Below are 20,613 nucleotides of genomic sequence, written 5' to 3'. Positions count from 1 at the left end.
AACTGAATGAAGTAAACAGTGGAAATTAGTCTTGATCATCAAACCTCTTCGATTTGTGTGATAAAGGCATGCGTCTGAATGATGGAGACTATAGTCCGGAAGATTTTCGGAAAGCTTCTGAGTGAAAAGGAAACATTTCCTCAAGTAACTGTTCATGTAATATTTATTACCAAAAATATATTTGACTTAATGAATATAAAACACAGACTGTGAAACGTACGTTTTTATGCGTTTAAGTAAAATTTAATGTTCTAGGAAAAGCGACCTGTCGTTTTGTCGATATACATTTGTAGTAATTGATGAACAACTTTTGTTTATAACATATGAAAAACATATATATTTTTAAATACGTACTTCAAGGAAATAAATATGTTGAGCATCTCGTAATTTAAAAAGGAAAAGAACATTCTTATTTATAATTTTTTTTAATGTCATGTGCTTCAATATCATGCACCAAAACTTCAATTTATTATAGAGCAGTCCCGTCCTCCCGGTTGCAATAAGGCATTGACCTTCCATAGTTTGAACGTCCAAGAATCACGTGATACATGTATATAGTGCACAATCAAAAGCCAGACGGGAACAACACAAGAATTTTATTTCTTTGATGAAGGGGGCCATCTGAAATGTTTAGGGCAATAAAAAAACTGAACAACTTTATAGATTTCTGTGGGAACAAAACTATAATCCATCAACTGTTCCATATCACGCAATCTGAAATGATGTATGAAAGTCATATTCCCCGCTTTTATTCCGTCATCAAAGACACCTCCATCAAAAACGGCATATTTACCAGTGGCATGTAGACGTGGACTTAGGCACCTCGTAATCTAACTCTGTCGCATTCGTGACATGTAATGTGTGAAGGTTTTATTACATATGAGTAATCTGGTTTTTTTTTTTTATTTTTTCAACTTAAAAAAAAAATCAGGTACAATTTGCAACACTTTTAGATTATAACGAAAAAAAGCACATTTTAGATCCCTAATCTTCTCAATTTGTAATTTAACCTGATGATTTAATTTTATTGCATTCTTTTAATTGCAGAAAAATTTGAATCTCTATATTTGGATTGAACTTAATATGCATTTAGGTTGTTGATTGTCTGGAATTCGTGCAATTTTGAACCGTACCTAGAATAATGCAAACAGATTTAAGATTTTTTCCTTTTAAAAAATGTGACAAAAAACAAAAAGATGGATTGAATACCTGTGCGGTTTTACCAACAATTCGTTAAATTTGCAAAACATGTCAAATTCTGTTTGTCTATCAAAACATGTCACAAGACACCAAATGCGTGTCGTTGCATAACAGTTGTTGTTTCATTAGAGATCCCTAAAATAAATACCCGGCCTCACCAGTCTCGTTTTGATGGATTTGTTGACAACGTTTACCGTTAGAGGTCCCCCCTGTATGGGGTGGTATTTCCGTTGGTTCCTAGACGTCTTGTCTGTCAATATGGCAGTTCCTGACACGCACCTAGCGGCCGATCAGGGGAGGTAACCGGTGAAGAATGGATAAACATTCAAGACAAACACTGAGTAGAATTAATAAGATGTTTAATAGCTGCTTAATATGCCTGTAGAGTAGCATTTATTTTATGTAAAAATTTCGCACCAGGAGACTATGTGTCATTTTTTTCTGCTGTTATCCCAGTATTAAAGTACATCACTTTATTTTATCAACACTTTAATATAGACGAAATTAGCACGAGATAACAAATTAAACTTGATACTAAATACACTGACAGGTTTATATGTATATTTGAACAGCAGGATTCAAAATCTTAGGTATTAGAACAGCGTCAAACATTATAATTGAATGTCTTTTGTATATATCTGTATATATGGACTACATGTAGTTTGCTAACAACATTTGATTTCACATTTCACGGGGAAAATTTTGTTTTTCGTCGTTTTGCATTCTTAAATAAAAATTCCACAATGAAGTCAAAATTAGTAAAATCATTTGATGTACTAAAAACAATCATTTCATGCAAGAAAATAAAAGAACAATAACATTTAAAGGGACAAGTATTTGAGACATCACAAACTTCGAGGGCCTTGTGTATACAAAGATCACACAGATTAAGCCGACACTTCAGATTGTGTTACATCAAGTATATAAACTGACTGATAGTTGTTGTAACTCCAGTCCGGACTTTTAACAGCAGACGTTGCGTTATTCCGACCCCTCTCAGAGAGATGTAAAACGTGTAAAATACAGAACCGTGGCGATTTATGATTGACAGGAGCTGATATCAACCGGAACCTTACTAGGTACTTTGTAGAACAGGAGGCACATCGAAACGGCTGCTAGCTTCCGAGTGTGCATGGCGAGGACTTGTGAGTGACTAGTTGCTGAATATTACAGCGGCATATGAGAATACTCATCTGATTCAATTACTGTGCACTGGTAGTAGAGGAGAAAATTACCTCCTGTGTCGAAGATAATTGACTCAAAACGGTTTGCTACCATGAGGGAGACGGGACTTATGGAACTTAGATAAACAAATGTAAAATGTATGGAATACTATTAGTTATTTAGAATTATATATTTGTGTTCAGATTTTGATATTTTCATTTAAAATATGATGGTCAGTGTTAAGCTCCTGACGTTTTGCTTTGTGATTCTTAATGTGGAATTTTACGGGCACGGGTACAGTACGTACCCCCGGAGGTATAACAGGGATAGCGTGTGGGGCACCTGTCCCAAGCACTGCAGATGTATGACCCTCAACAGCCGGGGGACTCGGGGACTTCTGGATACGTGGGGAGAACAGCAGGTGTCGGAAAAGACCCTCAAGTATTTCTCCAAAGGCATCAATGATGAGGCCGCTAGAAATGGACGGAGTATGGTGTGTCAAGGTCTGAGGACACTTCCGGACCCGATTCCGGCAGGTAAGGAGTGGAAAAATATACTAGAACGGAAGTTAATACTTCTCCAAATGACCGTTAGACACCTTAAGCTTTTAAATTTTTTGTGAAGTAGACATTTTATAAATTTCCCCAATACGTTTGGTGTTATCTTTCTAGCAAAATAATTACATAAAGTCAAAGACAGTTATAAGAAAGACGAAAGATTACAATGATAATTAATTATGCAAAGATAAAGAAATCAATGACGTAAATTGCATCCCAACAGACTCTCATCTGATTTATATGTCGACAGTATCAGTACATAAAGGATAAATGTTTTAGATCATTTCAGCAATTGTGTTAGTCACTCTCACCACTTGTATCAATTAACCTAATTAACATGCTGTAATAATCACTCTGCATCTTCTTATCTGGGTATAGAACTTTCTTTTGAGAAATTCCTCTTTTTTCGATAATTGTTTGTTAATGCTGTTTGATAATGCAATTTCTGGCAAAAATCTGAATATAAAACCATTCGTTTTATAACATTTCAGAACGCTTTCAAAAGTTTGACAACAGATACATTGTCCTAATGTTAAAAGCATTTCTGTCTTGCCTTCGTTCATCGAAACTTTAATATGTTTAGTTAAGTTTCATATTTCACTTGATTTAATGTAGAAGTTAAATAAATAGCCTAGTCTCTAACTGTGATAAACTAAACAGAAAACTGACAAGGGCACATTTTATCTCATTGTGACTTTCCCCGTGTCACGTAACACAAATCCAACGGTCAAGAATCCCCCTAAAATTGTGTTCTCATATAACGATAAAACCTAGGTTGACACTACAAACCTCCCCGATTTTCTTGAAACACGGAGGGCTATACATGTATTATTGTTCCATTCAATTAGAAGATCGTATCTAGCCAGTCGTTGGAAAGGAACGATTAGAGAGATGGAAAACTTAACACTAGAATGATTGCTAATGGCATTGAAACATGAAAATGGGAAATCAGTTATCATTAAATATAGGCTCGGAATTTTTTGATTTTTTGTTACTTCAGTCCTTCTTTTCTCAAGTTAATCCATTTGATTTTTAAATAAACAACTTTGAAAGCTGAACAAAATACGTTAGGACAACTGTTATCTGTGTGTAACAGATTTTTTAAGAGTTCATAAAGTTATAGATGTTATTTTTGACAGATAACTGTAGTCTTCGAACTTTTAAATCCTTTATCTTCTATCCCTGGATATTCTAGCCAAAGATTCCCTTGAAGACCATTAAACATATGAGCTTTCGATCAAATCAGAAATTACATGCTGTTAATGGTACGTCAAAGATCAGGGCCCATGCTGGCTTATAGATATTAAAACGATCACTGTACACTGCACAGACAAGTATAAAGCGGTGATATTTTTCGAAATTTTTTCTCTTCAATACCAAATTTTGAATAAAACTGATATCTACTATAAATAAGTATAAAGAAGCAAAATTGTAATAAAATATATATTTTTTCTAAATGATACTGATCAGATGGGTCTTATCCTTTGTATGTACTTTAAGTACCCCTCGAAGTAGTGAGGAAGAGGTTGGGGTTGAAAATAGGGTAGAGGTGTCAGTCGCTTGTATTCAGTGCATGTGGTAACTGGTCCAAGGAGCAATCCGTCCAATAGCTGGTCATTATACTGCCGCGCATCAATTTCTTTTTATGGGGTGTTTTTGCCATCTATTAGGTTATAATTTTAATGTCTAAATCCATTTCAGTTAATAACGATATAAAGTTAATGATCCATATCGAAATTAAGCTATACTAAGTAAACTGAGAACTTCGTAATTTCTTTAGAATACTATAGCATTGTTATAAAGTATTTTTTTTTCAGCTTTAAAGAAAATTGTATTTTTAACTTTACCTAGCAAACTGAAAATTACGATATATGATCATAACTTTTTGAAATATATTGAAAACCTTCTGCTATACATACTTAAGAGAATTATATCTATGCACGATTAGATTAAAAGCTTGCACTGTTTACTGAGTGGATAATGAAATGTTAGAAGCAATGATTATCACCTTATAAACTAGATTCAGTCTACGTTTTCATTTTGCTGATGGGAAGCTCACCTGTTCGTTTTAAGTAAAGGTAATCTTAATCAGAAGTATAGATTTTACCCAAAGTCTTAATTTCAATGATTTCTTGTAATAAAATCTTCCTTCAAACAAAAGTAATTAAAATGTCTTAAATATTTTTTATCAAAGGTAACACGTATACCCTATATGAATCATTTTACTGATTTACCCACTGGCCTTAATCTCAATATTGAAAATCTAGAAGAGTCTTACGTGTTTATAAGCAGTACAAAATGTGCTTCTGATTCGTGACTTTTGGAATACTAATAGGGGTTTATTTTATAGTTAAGAGAAATGAATATTGTATGATGTTTTGTCGAAGAAAAACGGATTGCAAACCTCATTAACCTACAAACATTTAAATGAAATGAAATCCTAGTTGTATTGAATGCATAGGTGAAAACATCGATTGCTGAAGTTCATTTTGCACTTAGAGTCAAAGGAGTACCTCATCTGTAAAAATTGGTCAAAAGATAGAAATCAATATAATCTAAGTTTTATTAGAGCTGAACGCTATTAGACATAGGGCTGTTTCTGCTTGGTCGGCGATATTCTTCAGAACTCATTTACGATATGTGAGTTGACTGTTACATTGTATCTAGAACAAGAAAGGGTGAAGTTTATAGCAGTTTAAGGGTTGAGAATTGATCCCCTTTCAAGACCATTTGGTCAGTTATATTCGCATTCAATTATCGTTATTAGAGAGCTGCATGTGTTTGTGAAACACGGATGCCCCCGTATGGCAGCTTACATTACAGGGTTGAATTTTCTCAAATGCAAGTAAAACTCCAAGGTCAAGGGGTGAAAATTGTCGGTATAAATAGATCTTGTCACAAGGAGTAAACCGCTGAAAAATAAAGACCCTAGTACAAACTGTTCAAAAGTTTTGGTAAAAGTTAATGTTTTTGAAAAGTTGGTAAAATTCTACATTCAAGGTCAAAAGGTCAAAAATATTTTAACCCATTGAAATGTCTTGTCACAGTGATCACACGTGAAGTATGAAGGCCCTAGCACCAACTGTTCAAAACTTATGGCCAAGGTTAATTTTTTGTTTATTTTACTGTAAAATGGGGTCTAACTCCTACATGTTGTCAAGCCCCCCCCCCCCCCTCCACCAGTTCTTGTTACAAGGTAACACATATAAAATATGAAAGCCATAGCTCGAACCACTCAAAAGTTATGGGCAAAGGTAAAATTTTTGCAGACAAACAGATAGACAGACAGACGGCCGGACGGACAGGGCAAAAACTATATACCCCTGAATCTTCGATTACGGGGGCGTAAAAATATTTCCTCAAGGTTCAAAGTCTCAAAATTGTTATTGTGGATAATATTCCGTATAACGTGTCTTTAACCTACCGGTATACTGAAATGAACTTAACAGTGTAATTTTATTAATTACTCGGAATATTTTTTATGAATAGTTAGAGATTTTAAGAGCTTTTAGTTTAATTTCCCTTCTGTCAACAGGATTTTTCAACGAAATACAAAGTTTACCAAATGAGGTTTAATTATTTTTAAATAAAAAAGGAACATTGAATTAGATGCAAAACAGATGTTATCATCACATGGTTGAATTTGTGAATGAAATTCTTAGTTGTATTACATAAAGATTTTGCCAGGAATTTTATGACATTGTCAGATATAGGAACGACGACAAGTGCTAGGGCCAGCACTTTAAAATTAAACGTTGTCTTCCACCTTAACAGTAGTTTAACTTAAAATATAGTACCAAGTTTTTTTTAAAAGAAATATTTTAAGCTTATTTGTCGGCGCATCAGCCATTTTCATACTGCATTTTAAAAACTTTGGTACCAGAGTTCTTAAGCTTCATATTATCAAGATAAAAAAAGATAGATAAAATAATCCTGTTCCATCTTTCTAAACTTGTTGATCGATTTTGATATATTTAAAATGCATTTAAATACGTCTTATTAATGTTTTTCTACAAGAGCTGAAATATGTCGGGCTTGTTTTTTGTCAAACCACGTGACTGTGGAAAGATAATGTCAAAAATGACCTCAGGTTATCCTAACCCGAGGCCAAATAACCGCCTACAGCTGTTCTAATGTAATCAGTATGTCACTGAATATCAACAAACTCACCACTTCAGTTTATATGCACTTGTTTTATTAAAACTTTCTGTAGTACTGGAAAGCGTTGCATAGTGTTTTCTATTCGGAAGGGAAATTAAAATCATGATCGGATATTTATGGCACGCCAAATTCACAAAAATGAGCAAAACATAGTTTCACAATCGATAAACTAGGTTTATCGGTTGTAAACTATAGTTTACGGACTGTAAACTATAGTTAACAACGTTAATCTATATTTTACATCCGTAAACCATAGTTAACGCGATAATCTATGTTTCACAACCGTAAACTATACTTAACACTGAAAACAATCATTTGCGATTGCAAAACATAGATTATCTGATAAAAACAGTTTCAAGATTTGTAAACTATAGTTTACAAACCGTTAACTATAGTTAACGATCTGATAAATATAGTTTCACGATTTGTGAAACTATGATTAACAACTCTTAACTATAGTTTACGATTGTAAACTATAGTTTACAAACGTGAATCTATGTTTATCAACAAAATCTATTGTTAACTTATTACAGACAGATAAACTTAGATTAGCATTCGTAAACTATAGTTAACAACCGTTAAATATAGTTTTACAGATGAAAACTATACTTAACAAATCGTTAACTATAGTTTACGGTTTGTAAACTATAGTTTACAGTCGATAAACCTAGTTTATCAATTGTGAAACTAGGTTTATCTCATTTTTGTGAATTTGGCGTGCCATAGATATTTATTGCAATGTTTATTATTAAAATTTTGTCCTCAATAAATATAATAAATAAAGCCATTTCCTTATATCTTAATTTTCGAAAGAATCGATTTTACAAATTCACCATTTCATGTCTTAAATTTTTAACACTATCTCTTATCACGTAATCGTCGACTTGTTTTTGAGCCATATTGCAAAAATATACGCAACAAAAACTTAGAATAAATAAAAATATAGCATCATAAATCTTGCCGAATATCAGCAGGATTTTTTTCTGATATGATATTGGTGAAAAGGTGTTTCATCAAGGTGATATAAGAGAGAGAAAAAGAAATGCTGGGGTCCTTTTTTCTATACGGTTATCAGAGTTTTCTATTCCAAGGCTTGTTCTTACCGTATACGCTCAGAATTACCACTGACTTACGATATGTTACGAAATTTATCAGAATCGAAAATGAGATATGAGAAATGAATGAGAGCAGTGTATCTATAGAGTACACCTGTGGTAGCGGGAAATATTTCGTGTCCCGAGCACCTGTCAGCCGATAATAAATATTCCGATATCTTGCAAACTCTTCAATGGATCGAAATTTTACTGAATTGATTGGTATCTACAAAGTCGTTAGAAAGGGTTCGTGTCAAATCAACTTTTCTATGTGTTTAAGGTATCGAAACTAGATACAAAATGTCGGTTGAAATACCCACTGTAAGGCTTTAGACACCTGTTTATATGGAGGTCTGCGATGCAGGGGTTATTTGAAAAAGTTAATGTATGTCATTCCAAACTTTTATTTTTATCAAAGTTTTAAATTAAAATCGATGAAATGCGTATGTGAATTTTCATAAGAAAATAAATTTTAAAATCAATTTGTATTTCAATTTTGATTTTAAATGATTGAGATGTAATAACTTAAAAATTTAAAATTGGTGGGAAAATAAATGAACATTTTTCAATACGGGTTATGCGTCATAAGTACTTTACAAAACGCGATACTCAGACATAATTTCTTTTTTATGCTTGTCGTTTGATCTCTCAACAGATAAACTAGGTTTAGGAAATTAGCAAAATTCACCAATGAACTCATTATTGATCGTTTATCACACTTGAGTGGGACAGAAACGACCCCAAATCAGGTGATTATTTCACCTGATTAAATCAGGTATAAACCAGGTGACAGTAGAAAAAAAACCAAGTGCCAAATTCTTTTCTAACTACACCGTGTAAAAACATACCAGAAGAGAAAGCAACTTGTCTGCATTTTCAGATAAAGTAATCATGTGTAAGACCCGACGTCTTGACAACATTGCCAACAATAGAGAAATGGAATTTTTGTCACCAGATTTCTCTAGTCTTTGACATCTTGAATGTTTTAAATATACGCTTTTTTTTCATTGCCAAGTAGAATTAAATTTGTCTGAGAAAAATTAGCTGTAGTTATCTCATATAAGTTTTCAATGGATAATAATTTATAAATTAACTCATTATTTAATTTAAATCAATTTGACAAAATTACAGGAAAAAACTAATAAAGATATATCATCTAAAAGTAAAAAGGTTTTAAATAAACATAGATGAGAGAAATTTAATTTTAAAACGGTAATCATCTTTTTTAAAAAGTTTTTCAAAAATCTAGTATATAAGCATTTAAACTTATAAAATAATTTTTTGGAGCTTAATATTCAAAACCTTTCAAAGTTTAATGGATGTTTTAAGTCTATTGCGTAAAAATCTATCAAATTTTAACTGCATGTAGGAGAAAAAAAATTAAAATCGTTCACTTCAGTCAGGAAATAGGATCAGAAGATGAAATTTATCAGATTAACGGATCTTTGATATTATTTTTCGGCGGGCTTACGTGTGGTTTTGTGTGATGCTAGCTACCTAAGATAGAAATAGAGAGATAGAGCATGCAGATAATTTCATCTTATTCTAATAACAAGAGATTATGTTAATTAAATACTATCTCAAAGTAATTATCAAAGATTTTTTATTGCTATCTAAACTTATACTTTGAATAAAACGAGCAGTCTTTTTTCATATCATATTTGAAGGTCAGAGGAATCTTGTGATTTCTTTACAGGGATCTTTCATTCGTTGTTATACAGCTGTATTTCATTTTAGAAATCTATTATTTGTATCATGTCTAATTAAAAAATAAGTTGAAAATTTTCAATATTTGCATCTTTTTCTTTATGTATGTTTTGTCATTATAAAGGAATGTCTTCTGAGAAATGAAAACACCCAAATACACATGTAAATAAATAGATAAAACTGTCGATTAATTTGATTTCTCTACTTCTGAAACAGATACTTTGCTAAGAGAATTATTCACAAAGGTTGTCTGTGATTTCTGATAAAACAATTTAATGGTACACGCACTCAAATTGGAAACAGATCAGGCTACTTAGGGGGTCAGTACCAATATAGCCTGGATCCACCCACCGAGATGTTCAATAGATTTTTGAGACTTTCCTTGTCTAAGGTCAACATGCATGGTGAGCGATCGTAGAATAATCAACATCAGATGCAGGTGTATTGAGGGGTACTAGTACATCTATTATGTGGTGTGGTCTTCGTTAGAAGAATTCTCCTAGGATTTTTTCCATCCAAGATTGGCCAAACTCTCGGATAAATCTAAACCTTCAAAACCCCAAACAAGGCAATACGTATTAAAGCTTTTGGACTTTGATTAGCTCACCTGAGCCGAAGGCTCTAAGTGGACTCTTCTGATCAAAAATTGTCCGTTGTCTGTCGTCGTTGTCGTCAACTTTTCACATTTTCATAAGAACCACTGGGCCGATTCTCTAAAGTATGCATGATTATATAACATATTTCACGAATCTGGGATGTACATGTATCAACACCAAAGGTCTTATTTCATCTGACGATGATTTTAATAAGGTTATCGAACTAGAATCAGAACCCAAACTCACTTGAAAGTATATTCTTAATTCCATGCATATTCTAGATAAAGGTCCAAGATACTACAGCGCATGTTGGTCAGTTGGAGATTTTAAAAGCTTTACATTCAATTATTAGAGAAAAGCTAATATCCTGACTGGACATATATTGCTCCTATGTGTCGACTCTTCCTTGAACATCAGCGTTAAAAAGTCATTTTGAGAACATGAAATCGATAAGATGGGCCCCTCTCAAGAATTCATGTTGTCCTTTTCACTGAAAGACCAAAAAATACTAAACATATTAAACTTGTACGGATATGTTATTTTACACATTTTTTCTGTTTAGTATAAAATGCACAATCAGCTAAAGAAAAAACGCAAGTGGTGCGAACTGTCACATCTTTAATTAAAAGTTGATAAGAAGATAAGAAACTCAAATATATATACTGCTCAATGTAGTTCACTGTAAACTATGTTCAGACAAGACGAATCAATTAACCTTGTAAAAGAGTTAATGAATGCAAACTGGAATCGTAAAACACGATTCCATTATCTCATTAGCTGTGTATATGTGATTTTGGGAGTTCACTTGTCTAGGAGTACACCACTACCTCATCAACAGTGCCAGGAAATCAGGGGTGAGGATTTTACTAAGCTCAGAGTCTGAAAACAAACATTAGATCAGCAAAGATTGATGATTTACATGTGGTGCAATGAGTATAAAAACTCAACACTGAGTAACAAAACATTAGGTCAATAAAAACGTAATATTTCCTGTATGGAACGCAGAAATTCCAAACTAAAATAACACATTATGGACGGGAATGAAAATATACAACTTTTTGTGTAGAATGTGACAATATACATGAAAAGGCATTTCATCAAGAGTATATTGCTTAGTCCGTCAAAACCATTAGCAGAAAGATTTGTTTGGAAAATCACTTGAACATCCGTCTTCGACGGCACAATTTGTCTTCAAAGCGCACTCTTCATCACAGGAATTACATTGGACATGTAATGGTTAAAACACATTTCATTAACCTGTAACAGATGTTGTAAGTGCTGTAATTGCAATTTCTAAGAAACTTCTGCCAGGTAAAAACTGCAGGAAATTTTACTTTTCGCTCTATTTATCAAAGGTAAATGAGGAAACAACTTTTTGTTTAAAAAAAAGATGCAACCCCATGCATCATCGTAATACATTTATGTATATGCAATCGATAGAAATATGCTCCAAAATATCAGTTTGTATATTCCCCAGATTTTTAACAACACATATTGAAATAAATCAGTTCTTAAGATTTGAAAATATAATGTCTACAAATGATTTTTAAAGTTGACATATTCTTTGACTATTTTCAGATATTTCGAAATTGACGATATTTGGGGACAGCAGCGGAAGAAGGAGTGACGGAAGCACTGACGTCAAAGACGATACCCGGATTAAAACGTTAGAGCGGCGGTCATTCCGCGGAAACATGCGTTTGAAGGAGGTAACCATGTCTGGCAATAACTTGGGCATTCTTTATCCGTACGTCTTCTACCACCTACGAGATCTAAAGATCCTTAATTTGCCAAACAACAATATTCGCCATATGTCGGCAGCTGCTTTTCATGGGCTGTTTAGCTTACATGAATTGAATCTTTCAGACAACATGATTCGCTTCCTCCCGACTCCCCTGTTTCATTACCTCCGTGAATTGCGAAGTGTTAATTTAAACGGCAATAAGATCCGATCAATTCAAAGAAATATCTTCCGAGCTCTTGGAAAGCTGGAGAAACTCGATCTATCACGCAATAATATAACTGATTTGTACGATGATACGTTTTCATATAACACTGAACTGATAGAACTGTACCTCAGTGGAAACAGGCTTTGGAAGCTACGACCAGAATGGTTTAGAAATTTAAATAAATTGAAAAGTTTGTCTCTGAGGGGTAACATGATTAAAGTTGTGGAACCAGACACATTTATAAATCTGTACAATCTTAAAGAACTATGGTTGTCTGCCAACATGCTGCAGAGTATTAAAGATGGCGCATTTAAAAACCTTAGGAAATTAGAGAAATTAGACGTGTCTACAAACGACTTGACGACAGTGCCCACGTCCTGTTTTGAGGATCTGCAATCCCTAACAGAGCTTTACCTTGGGAAAAATAAGCTGTCAATCATTCACAACGGAACTTTTAACTTTGGCGGGAATTTACAACAACTAGATCTCTCCGGAAACTTAATAGAAACAATAGAGCGGGAGGCTTTGTACCCAATAAACAAAGTCCATACTGTTGACTTATCAAGAAATAAGATCCGAATCATTACTAAAGACTTCATAAAGGGACTTAGTAACCTACAAGACCTCAACTTTGCCAGTAATTTTATTCAGGATATCGAGGAAGATGCATTCAGTGGTGCGACAAAATTAACACAGTTAAATCTACATAACAACAAATTGAAGAACATCACCCAGAAAACATTTGAAACACTGAGGACATTAAAATCACTGGATTTAGGAGAGAATACGATCACTGACATTCATTCAAGTGGCCTTACTCCACTAAGAAACTTGCGTTCATTGAACATCAGGAACAACAAACTCACTAAATTAGAAGGGAATTTGTTTTTGTCCCTGTATAAGCTACTAGAATTAGATCTTTCAAACAATAGACTCAAGGAGTTGTCCAACCAGAGCTTTGTGGGACTACATAACCTGGAAGATCTCGATCTGGAAGCCAACAACATTCATACCATCGCTCCCGAAACCTTTAAATCCCTGCAAAGGGTGGTAACTGTTGATCTCAAGGGAAATAGACTCATAAATTTCAATTTCTCTGTCATATCCGAGTTGCCGTACCTATCCATGTTGGATCTCAGTGAGAATAATTTATTCAATATAGAAATCGGCGACGAAGTCAAACTGAGGCTGTCGGAACTGAGTTTATCAAAAAATAATCTTAAAGAACTTTCTGAGAAGGTCAAGAGAATAATGTCTTCTTCATCATTATTATTATTGGATGGGAACCCTTGGACCTGTAATTGTAAAGTAAAATGGTTAAAGGACCCTATGCTTCCCCGGCAAATCCGAGTCCATTCCTCCAAAGATGTAATCTGCAAAGCGCCAACAAGACTGCACGGCAGAAAGGTATGCGTCGATTCACAAATTTCTAGTATAACAAATGACATTCCATTGAAGATATGTAAACATTAGTAGAATGCACATTCTGCATGTCTGTTAATCACGTATTTATTGGCTCCTCTGGCAGAAACATGAAAACAAAAGTCCAGAGACAAAACAATGTTACTTACTTGTTTTACTCTGTATACTGTTGTTTGATGCATGCATGCTGTAATCTTTATTATCAGCTACTCACAGTAATTAGTACTTTCATAACAGATATACACTACAAATTTCTTATACTGTCTTTACAGTTATTTGATCTCTCTGACAAAGAACTAGCTTGCCAAACGACCAAGGACAGAAACTCGACCGCCATACAGATGTGTGAAGGATCAAACTTTGTTAAAAAGCGCTGGTACTCGCCCAGGTAAACTCTAACAAGGCAATTCCACTAAACGTTCTTTTAAAGAATTTATTCCATTAAACAACAAAAAAAGTAATAATGATTATATATTATACAAACATAAACATATACGAGTACAAGTATATATGAAACAATAAATTGTGTATTTTTAGTAGTGTTCATTTAATTCAAAATATTTCCCCAAATTGATAAGTATTTCTAAAACATTTTGTTTAGTAATGTTTGGTCAATAATGTTTATTTCTTTTTCCTTTTTCCAGATCTGTACGAAAGGCCTTGTTGTCACGGCATGCAACCATTCAGGATGAAAAGAACGACCCAATTGTAAACGGAATCATGGTGTCCGAGGACTGGGTTCTTACACTAGGAAGCAGTGCTAACACGATCCTGCAATCGACGAATCCCGATAGATTCCGAGTGAAAGTCGGAAGAACCAAGGGATACCGAAACATAGTCCGTGTATTCAGACATCCTTTAATTCGGTATGGAACTGAATATAATGTGGCTCTGTTAAGGTTGAAATACAACAAGAAAAACCCGGACCAGTCTTGTATAATTACCCAGAAACAATACAATGTGCTAACAAGTATCTTCAAGCATATATCGATAACCACAAGAGTAAAAGGAAAGACGAAAAATACTAAACTAAAACCTCGAAGAGGTCGCATCTCCAAATCTTGTTCTGAGAAGAATTTAATATGTGCAACAATTAAAAAGCCTAAAAGACCGTTTATGTTAGTTGACGGTTCCCCCATGTATCTAGGACATAATGGGGATTACAGACTGGCAGGAATCGGGGTGAACCTTCCTGCAAAGAAAGATACTAAGTATGATTTTATTCCGTTGTGGTCTATTTCGGACTGGATGCAAAGTGTGATTGACGAATACAATGCCAAGTGTCGTCTGAATCCTAAAGGAATAGACGTCTGCTCAGATCTCTCTTTGCCAACCTTCAAAGATATGGCGGACAAAATTCGCAGGCCTGAGCAACACTAATAACGGGATTGTGAAATCTTGCAGTGCTAGGATAATGCACTATAATGTGACAATTTGTGTAATGGAGGGTAATCAAGGCCCTGGGATCACCCTACAGAGAACGATATAATCGATGAAGCTCAAAAAAGTTTCAAAGTAATATGCAATATTACTCAGCTCGCTCCATTACCTAGATTAAAATCGCTGTCATTTCGCGGACAACTATTGCATAACTCTGATTTTCAATGTATTCTTGTGAATGTTACTGAGCCATTAGTGATGAGAATGTTGTATTTTAATATAATTAATTGATTCAAGTTTTGTTGCAATCATTGTAAATAACAATCCACATTGGAGTAGTTTGTCTGGGAGCGCGTGCCTGAATTTCTCGTCACAGACCTTCTGTACATACTTATACTACATACTGTTTGATGTTCACTTTATGTACTTAATGAAAAAGGAGGGAGATCGGTATAAACTTCTTGACAGCGTTTCCGCCCGTCCCTTCACGCCATTAAGCTGTAGTCCACACAGCGGATGTTATGAGACACGATCTATAATTGTGACTCTTCTATTTTGGTTAATAAAATCTAATTATAAGACGTTGATTGTATATCCATCTTATTTTGTGGTTTTGTCAAAGAATTGTTGTAAAATTACTTTTTCGTTACATTTTCATTGTTTTTAATGGATTAAAATTGTGAAAAATTTGGAATTGTATCTCCTCGTTAACTCTTAATTTGCAAAACTTTTTGCTCTACAAAGGATGAAAGGTTATTTTTTGCCATAATAATACAATAATTATACAAGAAAGTAAATAAGGGATAATTTATTTAAAAGGAAACTATACAAAATATATCTTTTCCCCTCTATCCCAAATGTTTGTAACCTCTTATCACAGATCCCCAGAGTTAATCAGAAAAAAAGCATCCCATGCACACAGGAAAACAATTATTCATTACCCAAAAATGTATTTTAAAAAGTGATATTAAAACTAAGTTGAAACCACTTTATCTTTACATTCACACAAAATTTATTTTTTAAATCTATTTGTATATTGTAATTTAATTAAAAACATGAAAACTAAGGAAAAAGAGACTCCCCCAAAATCAGGTTAACTAAACTTTTTGTGTGTGAAAAAAAGGTTTATTTATTGCCTAAAAATTAGTCTGTTCAAAACTTAAATCACCGATGATCTTGAGAAATCATATCGACTATACGAGAACTTTTTATGTGTCATGTCGTTCTGAACTGAACTGGGTTTGAAAGATGAAATTTTTATTCCATGCAACCCCAGTTAACCTTTTCAGATTCTCAGTTCACCCTGAAGTCCAAAAATATATTTTATATAATCTCTCAATGTGAATGCACTGAAAAGTCCCCAAGGAACTTTAAAAATATATATTAAATCACAGTCTTACCAAAATTAATGATAACATCAACACGTACGACTTGAAAAAATGATGTCGTTTGCTCTGGCCTTCAGTTCAGTTTTTCGATGAAAATAACAGTATTCAATCTTAAACACCATTTAATCAATGCAAATCAGGAGCATAGCAAACATGGATCTCTTAAATATCAGAGGTGGGATCAGGTGCCATAGAGGAGTAAACATCCATTAATGATTGCAAACTGGTCACATCCGCTGATTTTTCACTGTCATAATCGGGATATAACGGAGAAATCCGTCGACAATTTAGTGTGAAAATAATGTCTTAACAATTGAGATGAAAAACTTTAGTCAGCATTTGATTCAATGATAGATTGTATTTGATGATAAGGTCATTGTATCGATCATAGAACTTTGAAATTATGATTTTTTAACGATACGGTTTTATTCTTTTTTTTTTCAAAAACTTGCTTATCATTAATTTACCTCATTTTAGAAAATGTTCAAACAAGGAGCATATTCTTTCATATATTAAGAATGTTATGAGACACGATCTATGATAAACTCGTTATTTTTCGAAACTGCATACTCAGCGAAGGATGAAATACATGTTACTTTTAATTTTGCCACGATAATACTGTAATTAAAGAGGCTGGGGGTTAAAAAATTATCCACCAGATTTAACTCAATTTTTTAGATATGATATCTTAAGCTGTCAGCTACATGTATCAAATGGACAAGAAAAATTTCATGCATTTTAGTTTTAAAATTTGGTCATTTTAAAATCTTTATATGGAGCTTTTCTTCTAGAAGAGGTCAAAATAGTCTGAAAATGGCCACAACCCCAAGCCCCTTTAACATGAAGATATACATTAGTGATCATTATACCCCCGCTTGAAAAGCGGGAGGGTATATAGTAATCGTTAATTCCGTCCGTCCGTCCGTCCATCTGTTCTTCCGTCCGTCCGTCTGTTACGCTTTGGGGTACCCATCTCTTATCCGCAACTCCTCTCATAACACTGAATGAAATTTGATGAAACTTTCACAGAATCTTTATTACATACTGTCATTGTGCACCTCCTATTTTACTTTTTGATCCGACACATATTTTGGGTTTTCCGGCCACAGCAAAACATGGACTTTGCCATTATTACTATATGGAGGCGGGGGGTATCATTTAGTGAGCTCATCGCTCACAGTACCTCTAGTTTATTTAAAAAGAAACAATACAATTGAAAGAAATGTTTATATGTTTAACCCTCTATCTCAAATGTTTGTAACTTCTTGTCACAGATCTCCGGCGTCAATCAGAAAAAAGATCCCATGCACACAGGAAAATAAATTACAGGGGTATTTTTAACCCTTAAAAGTATTTTTAAAAAATATATTAAAACTGATCAAACTCAAAAAAAATTATTCTTTGAAACTTCCTGTATATTGTAATTTAATGAAAAACATGAAAGCTGAAAAAAGGAGCTCCCTGAAATCACGTAAACTTTTGTGTGTGCAAAAAGGCTTCTTTATTGCCTAAAAATTAATCTGTTCAAAAACTTCGAATTCAATGACTGACGATTTTGAGAAATCATATCGACTATACGACAACTTTTTATGTGGACATGTCGATCTGAACTGAACTGATTTTGAAAGAGACAGGTCAAATTTTTATCCCATACGACCCCATTTATCTTAACTTTTCAGATTCTCTCGTTACCCTGGACCAAAAATATATTTGAGAATTAGTGTAAATCAGATGTAGATACTTAAAAAGTAACTCCTAGGAATTTTGAAAAAGTTTTACCAAAATCAATAAGTTAACACCAACACGTACGACTTTTCAAAACTTCCTACAATTAGTCCCCACGATAAATTAAAGTATCAAGTTTTTGACAGCTTCCTTTTTAATATAAATTTACTTGAAAAGAAATTGTCTTTTACCCTGGCCTGAAATTCAGCATTAGGATAAAAGGAACAGTATTCACGTTAAACATCATTCAAACAATGCAAATAAGGAGCAGAGCAAAGATGGACCTCTAAAACATCAGAGGTGGGATCAGGTGTCATGGAGGAGTAAACATCCAGTGCCTACCGGTCACACTCGCCGTGCTCTCCTTGTTATAATCGGGAAATAACGGGAAAATTCGTAGACAATGCAGTGTGTAAATTTTGTCCTAACAATTGAGATGAAAGACGGCAGTCAGCATTTGATTCAATGATAGATTGTATTTGCTGATAATGTCATTGTATCGATCATAGAACTTTCGAAACGATGATTTTTAACGAGACTGTTTATTCTTTTTCCAAAAACTTACTTGTCATTAACATACCTCATTTTAGAAATTGTTTAAACAAGGAGAATGGCCTTTAATATATACCGAATCAACTGAGAGATACCCTGTATAGTATGCAGTTTGTAATGGTACCGGTATATTACTGCAAAAGTAAGGGAAGTTGACAATTGAAAAGGTTAAAATCGTTGTTAGGTGACCATTAATGTCTTTTTTTAGTAAAATATCTAAACATGAAATAGATGTGTCGGACTCTAGTATCTTGAATTACAATCTCACTGGGATATGCCGTACCGCTAGCTCAGTGATACGAAGTTCGATCGTGGGTGCGAGTCTCGGCTGCGACTGACCGATAATTTATCGCTATATCTTCCGACTTAGAATAATAAATGCAACAGAGACTGATACATCTGTTTCATATTTGGATATTTTGCTGACTATTAACAAAAAAAACTTAATGTGCTGATTTCAACTTTTCAAGATCCCTTATTTACAGTGTGTGTAAGAATATACCTGTATTACCAGCATTTGGAGTTGTGTCCGTTTTGATTTGATACTCAAAAGTATGCTCTACTTACAAACAGGTTTTAAAACGAAGCAAGTTATTGGCAAGTTAGTTAACGAAACAGTCTCCCTTATGCAAATAGGGCAAAATTTGGCTGACGAATGGTACCTAATCCCTCTTTGGACATTCATAGAGGTCCATGTTTGCTCTGCTCCCAAATTCTTCTCAAAGGTACCTAATCCCTCTTCGGATCTTTATAGAGATCCATGTTTGTTCTGTTCCCAATTTCTTCTCAATGGTACCGAATCCCTCTTCGGACCTCTATAGAGGTCCATGTTTGTTCTGTTCCCAATTTTTTCCTCAGTGGTAAATAATCACACTTCGGACCTTCATAGAGGTCCATGTTCTGTTCAAAATTTCTTCTCAGTGGTACGTCACCCTCTTCGGACATTCATAGAGGTCCATGTTTGTTCTGCTCCCAATTTCTTCTCAATGGTACCAAATCCCACTTCGGATCTTTATAGAGGTCCATGTTTGTTCTGTTCCCAATTTCTTCTCAATGGAACCTTATCAAACTTCAGATCTTTAAAGAGACCAATGTTTGTTCTGCTTCCAATTTCTTCTCATTGGCACATAATCCCTCTTCTGACCTTTATATAGGTCCCTGTTTGTTCTGTTCCCAATTTTTTCCGCTACTTATATATAAACAGGTTTTAAAACGAAGCAAGTTATTGGCAAGTTAGTTAACGAAACAGTCTCCCTTAGGCAAATAGGGCAAATTTTGGCTGACGAATGGTACCTAATCCCAGTTCGGATCTTTATAGAGGTCCATGTTTGTTCTGTTCCCAATGGTACCTAATCCCTCTTCGGATCTTTCAAGAGGCCATGTTTGCTCTGTTCCAAATTCCTTTATATCTTTATAGAGATTCATGTGTTTGTTCTGCTCCCAATTTCTTCTTAATGGTACCTAATTCCTCTTCGGACCTCTATAGAGGTCCATTTTTGTTCTGTTCCCGATTTTTTCCTCACTGGTACCTAATCCCTCTTCGGACCTTTATAGAGGTCCATGCTCTGTTCAAAATTTCTTCTCAATGGTACCTAATCACACTTCGGATCTTTATAGAGATCCATGTGTTTGTTCTGCTTCCAATTTCTTCTCAATGGTACCTAATCCCAATTTGGATCTTTATAAATGTCCATGTTCTGTTCCCAATTTCTTCTCAA

At 34.1% G+C, this 20,613-nt stretch overlaps 1 protein-coding gene across 1 annotated transcript; it reads left to right on the top strand.

Moving 5' to 3' along the window:
* Nucleotides 1–2,140: 2,140 nt before the first annotated feature.
* On the top strand, nucleotides 2,141–15,924 carry LOC134242147 (insulin-like growth factor-binding protein complex acid labile subunit). The gene is made up of 4 exons (XM_062724179.1): nucleotides 2,141–2,900; nucleotides 12,058–13,835; nucleotides 14,123–14,238; nucleotides 14,495–15,924. Exons 1-4 carry the CDS (start codon nucleotides 2,591–2,593, stop codon nucleotides 15,228–15,230), a joined length of 2,940 nt encoding a protein of 979 aa, XP_062580163.1. The 5' UTR covers nucleotides 2,141–2,590; the 3' UTR covers nucleotides 15,231–15,924.
* The last annotated feature ends 4,689 nt before the right edge of the window (nucleotides 15,925–20,613 follow it).

Source organism: Saccostrea cucullata, unplaced genomic scaffold (assembly GCF_032062105.1).
Source record: "Saccostrea cucullata isolate Sc308-1 unplaced genomic scaffold, CSIRO_AGI_Scuc_v1 ctg46, whole genome shotgun sequence".
Taxonomy (NCBI): Eukaryota; Metazoa; Mollusca; class Bivalvia; order Ostreida; family Ostreidae; genus Saccostrea; species Saccostrea cuccullata.
This window is presented reverse-complemented; position numbering and strand designations above follow the sequence as displayed.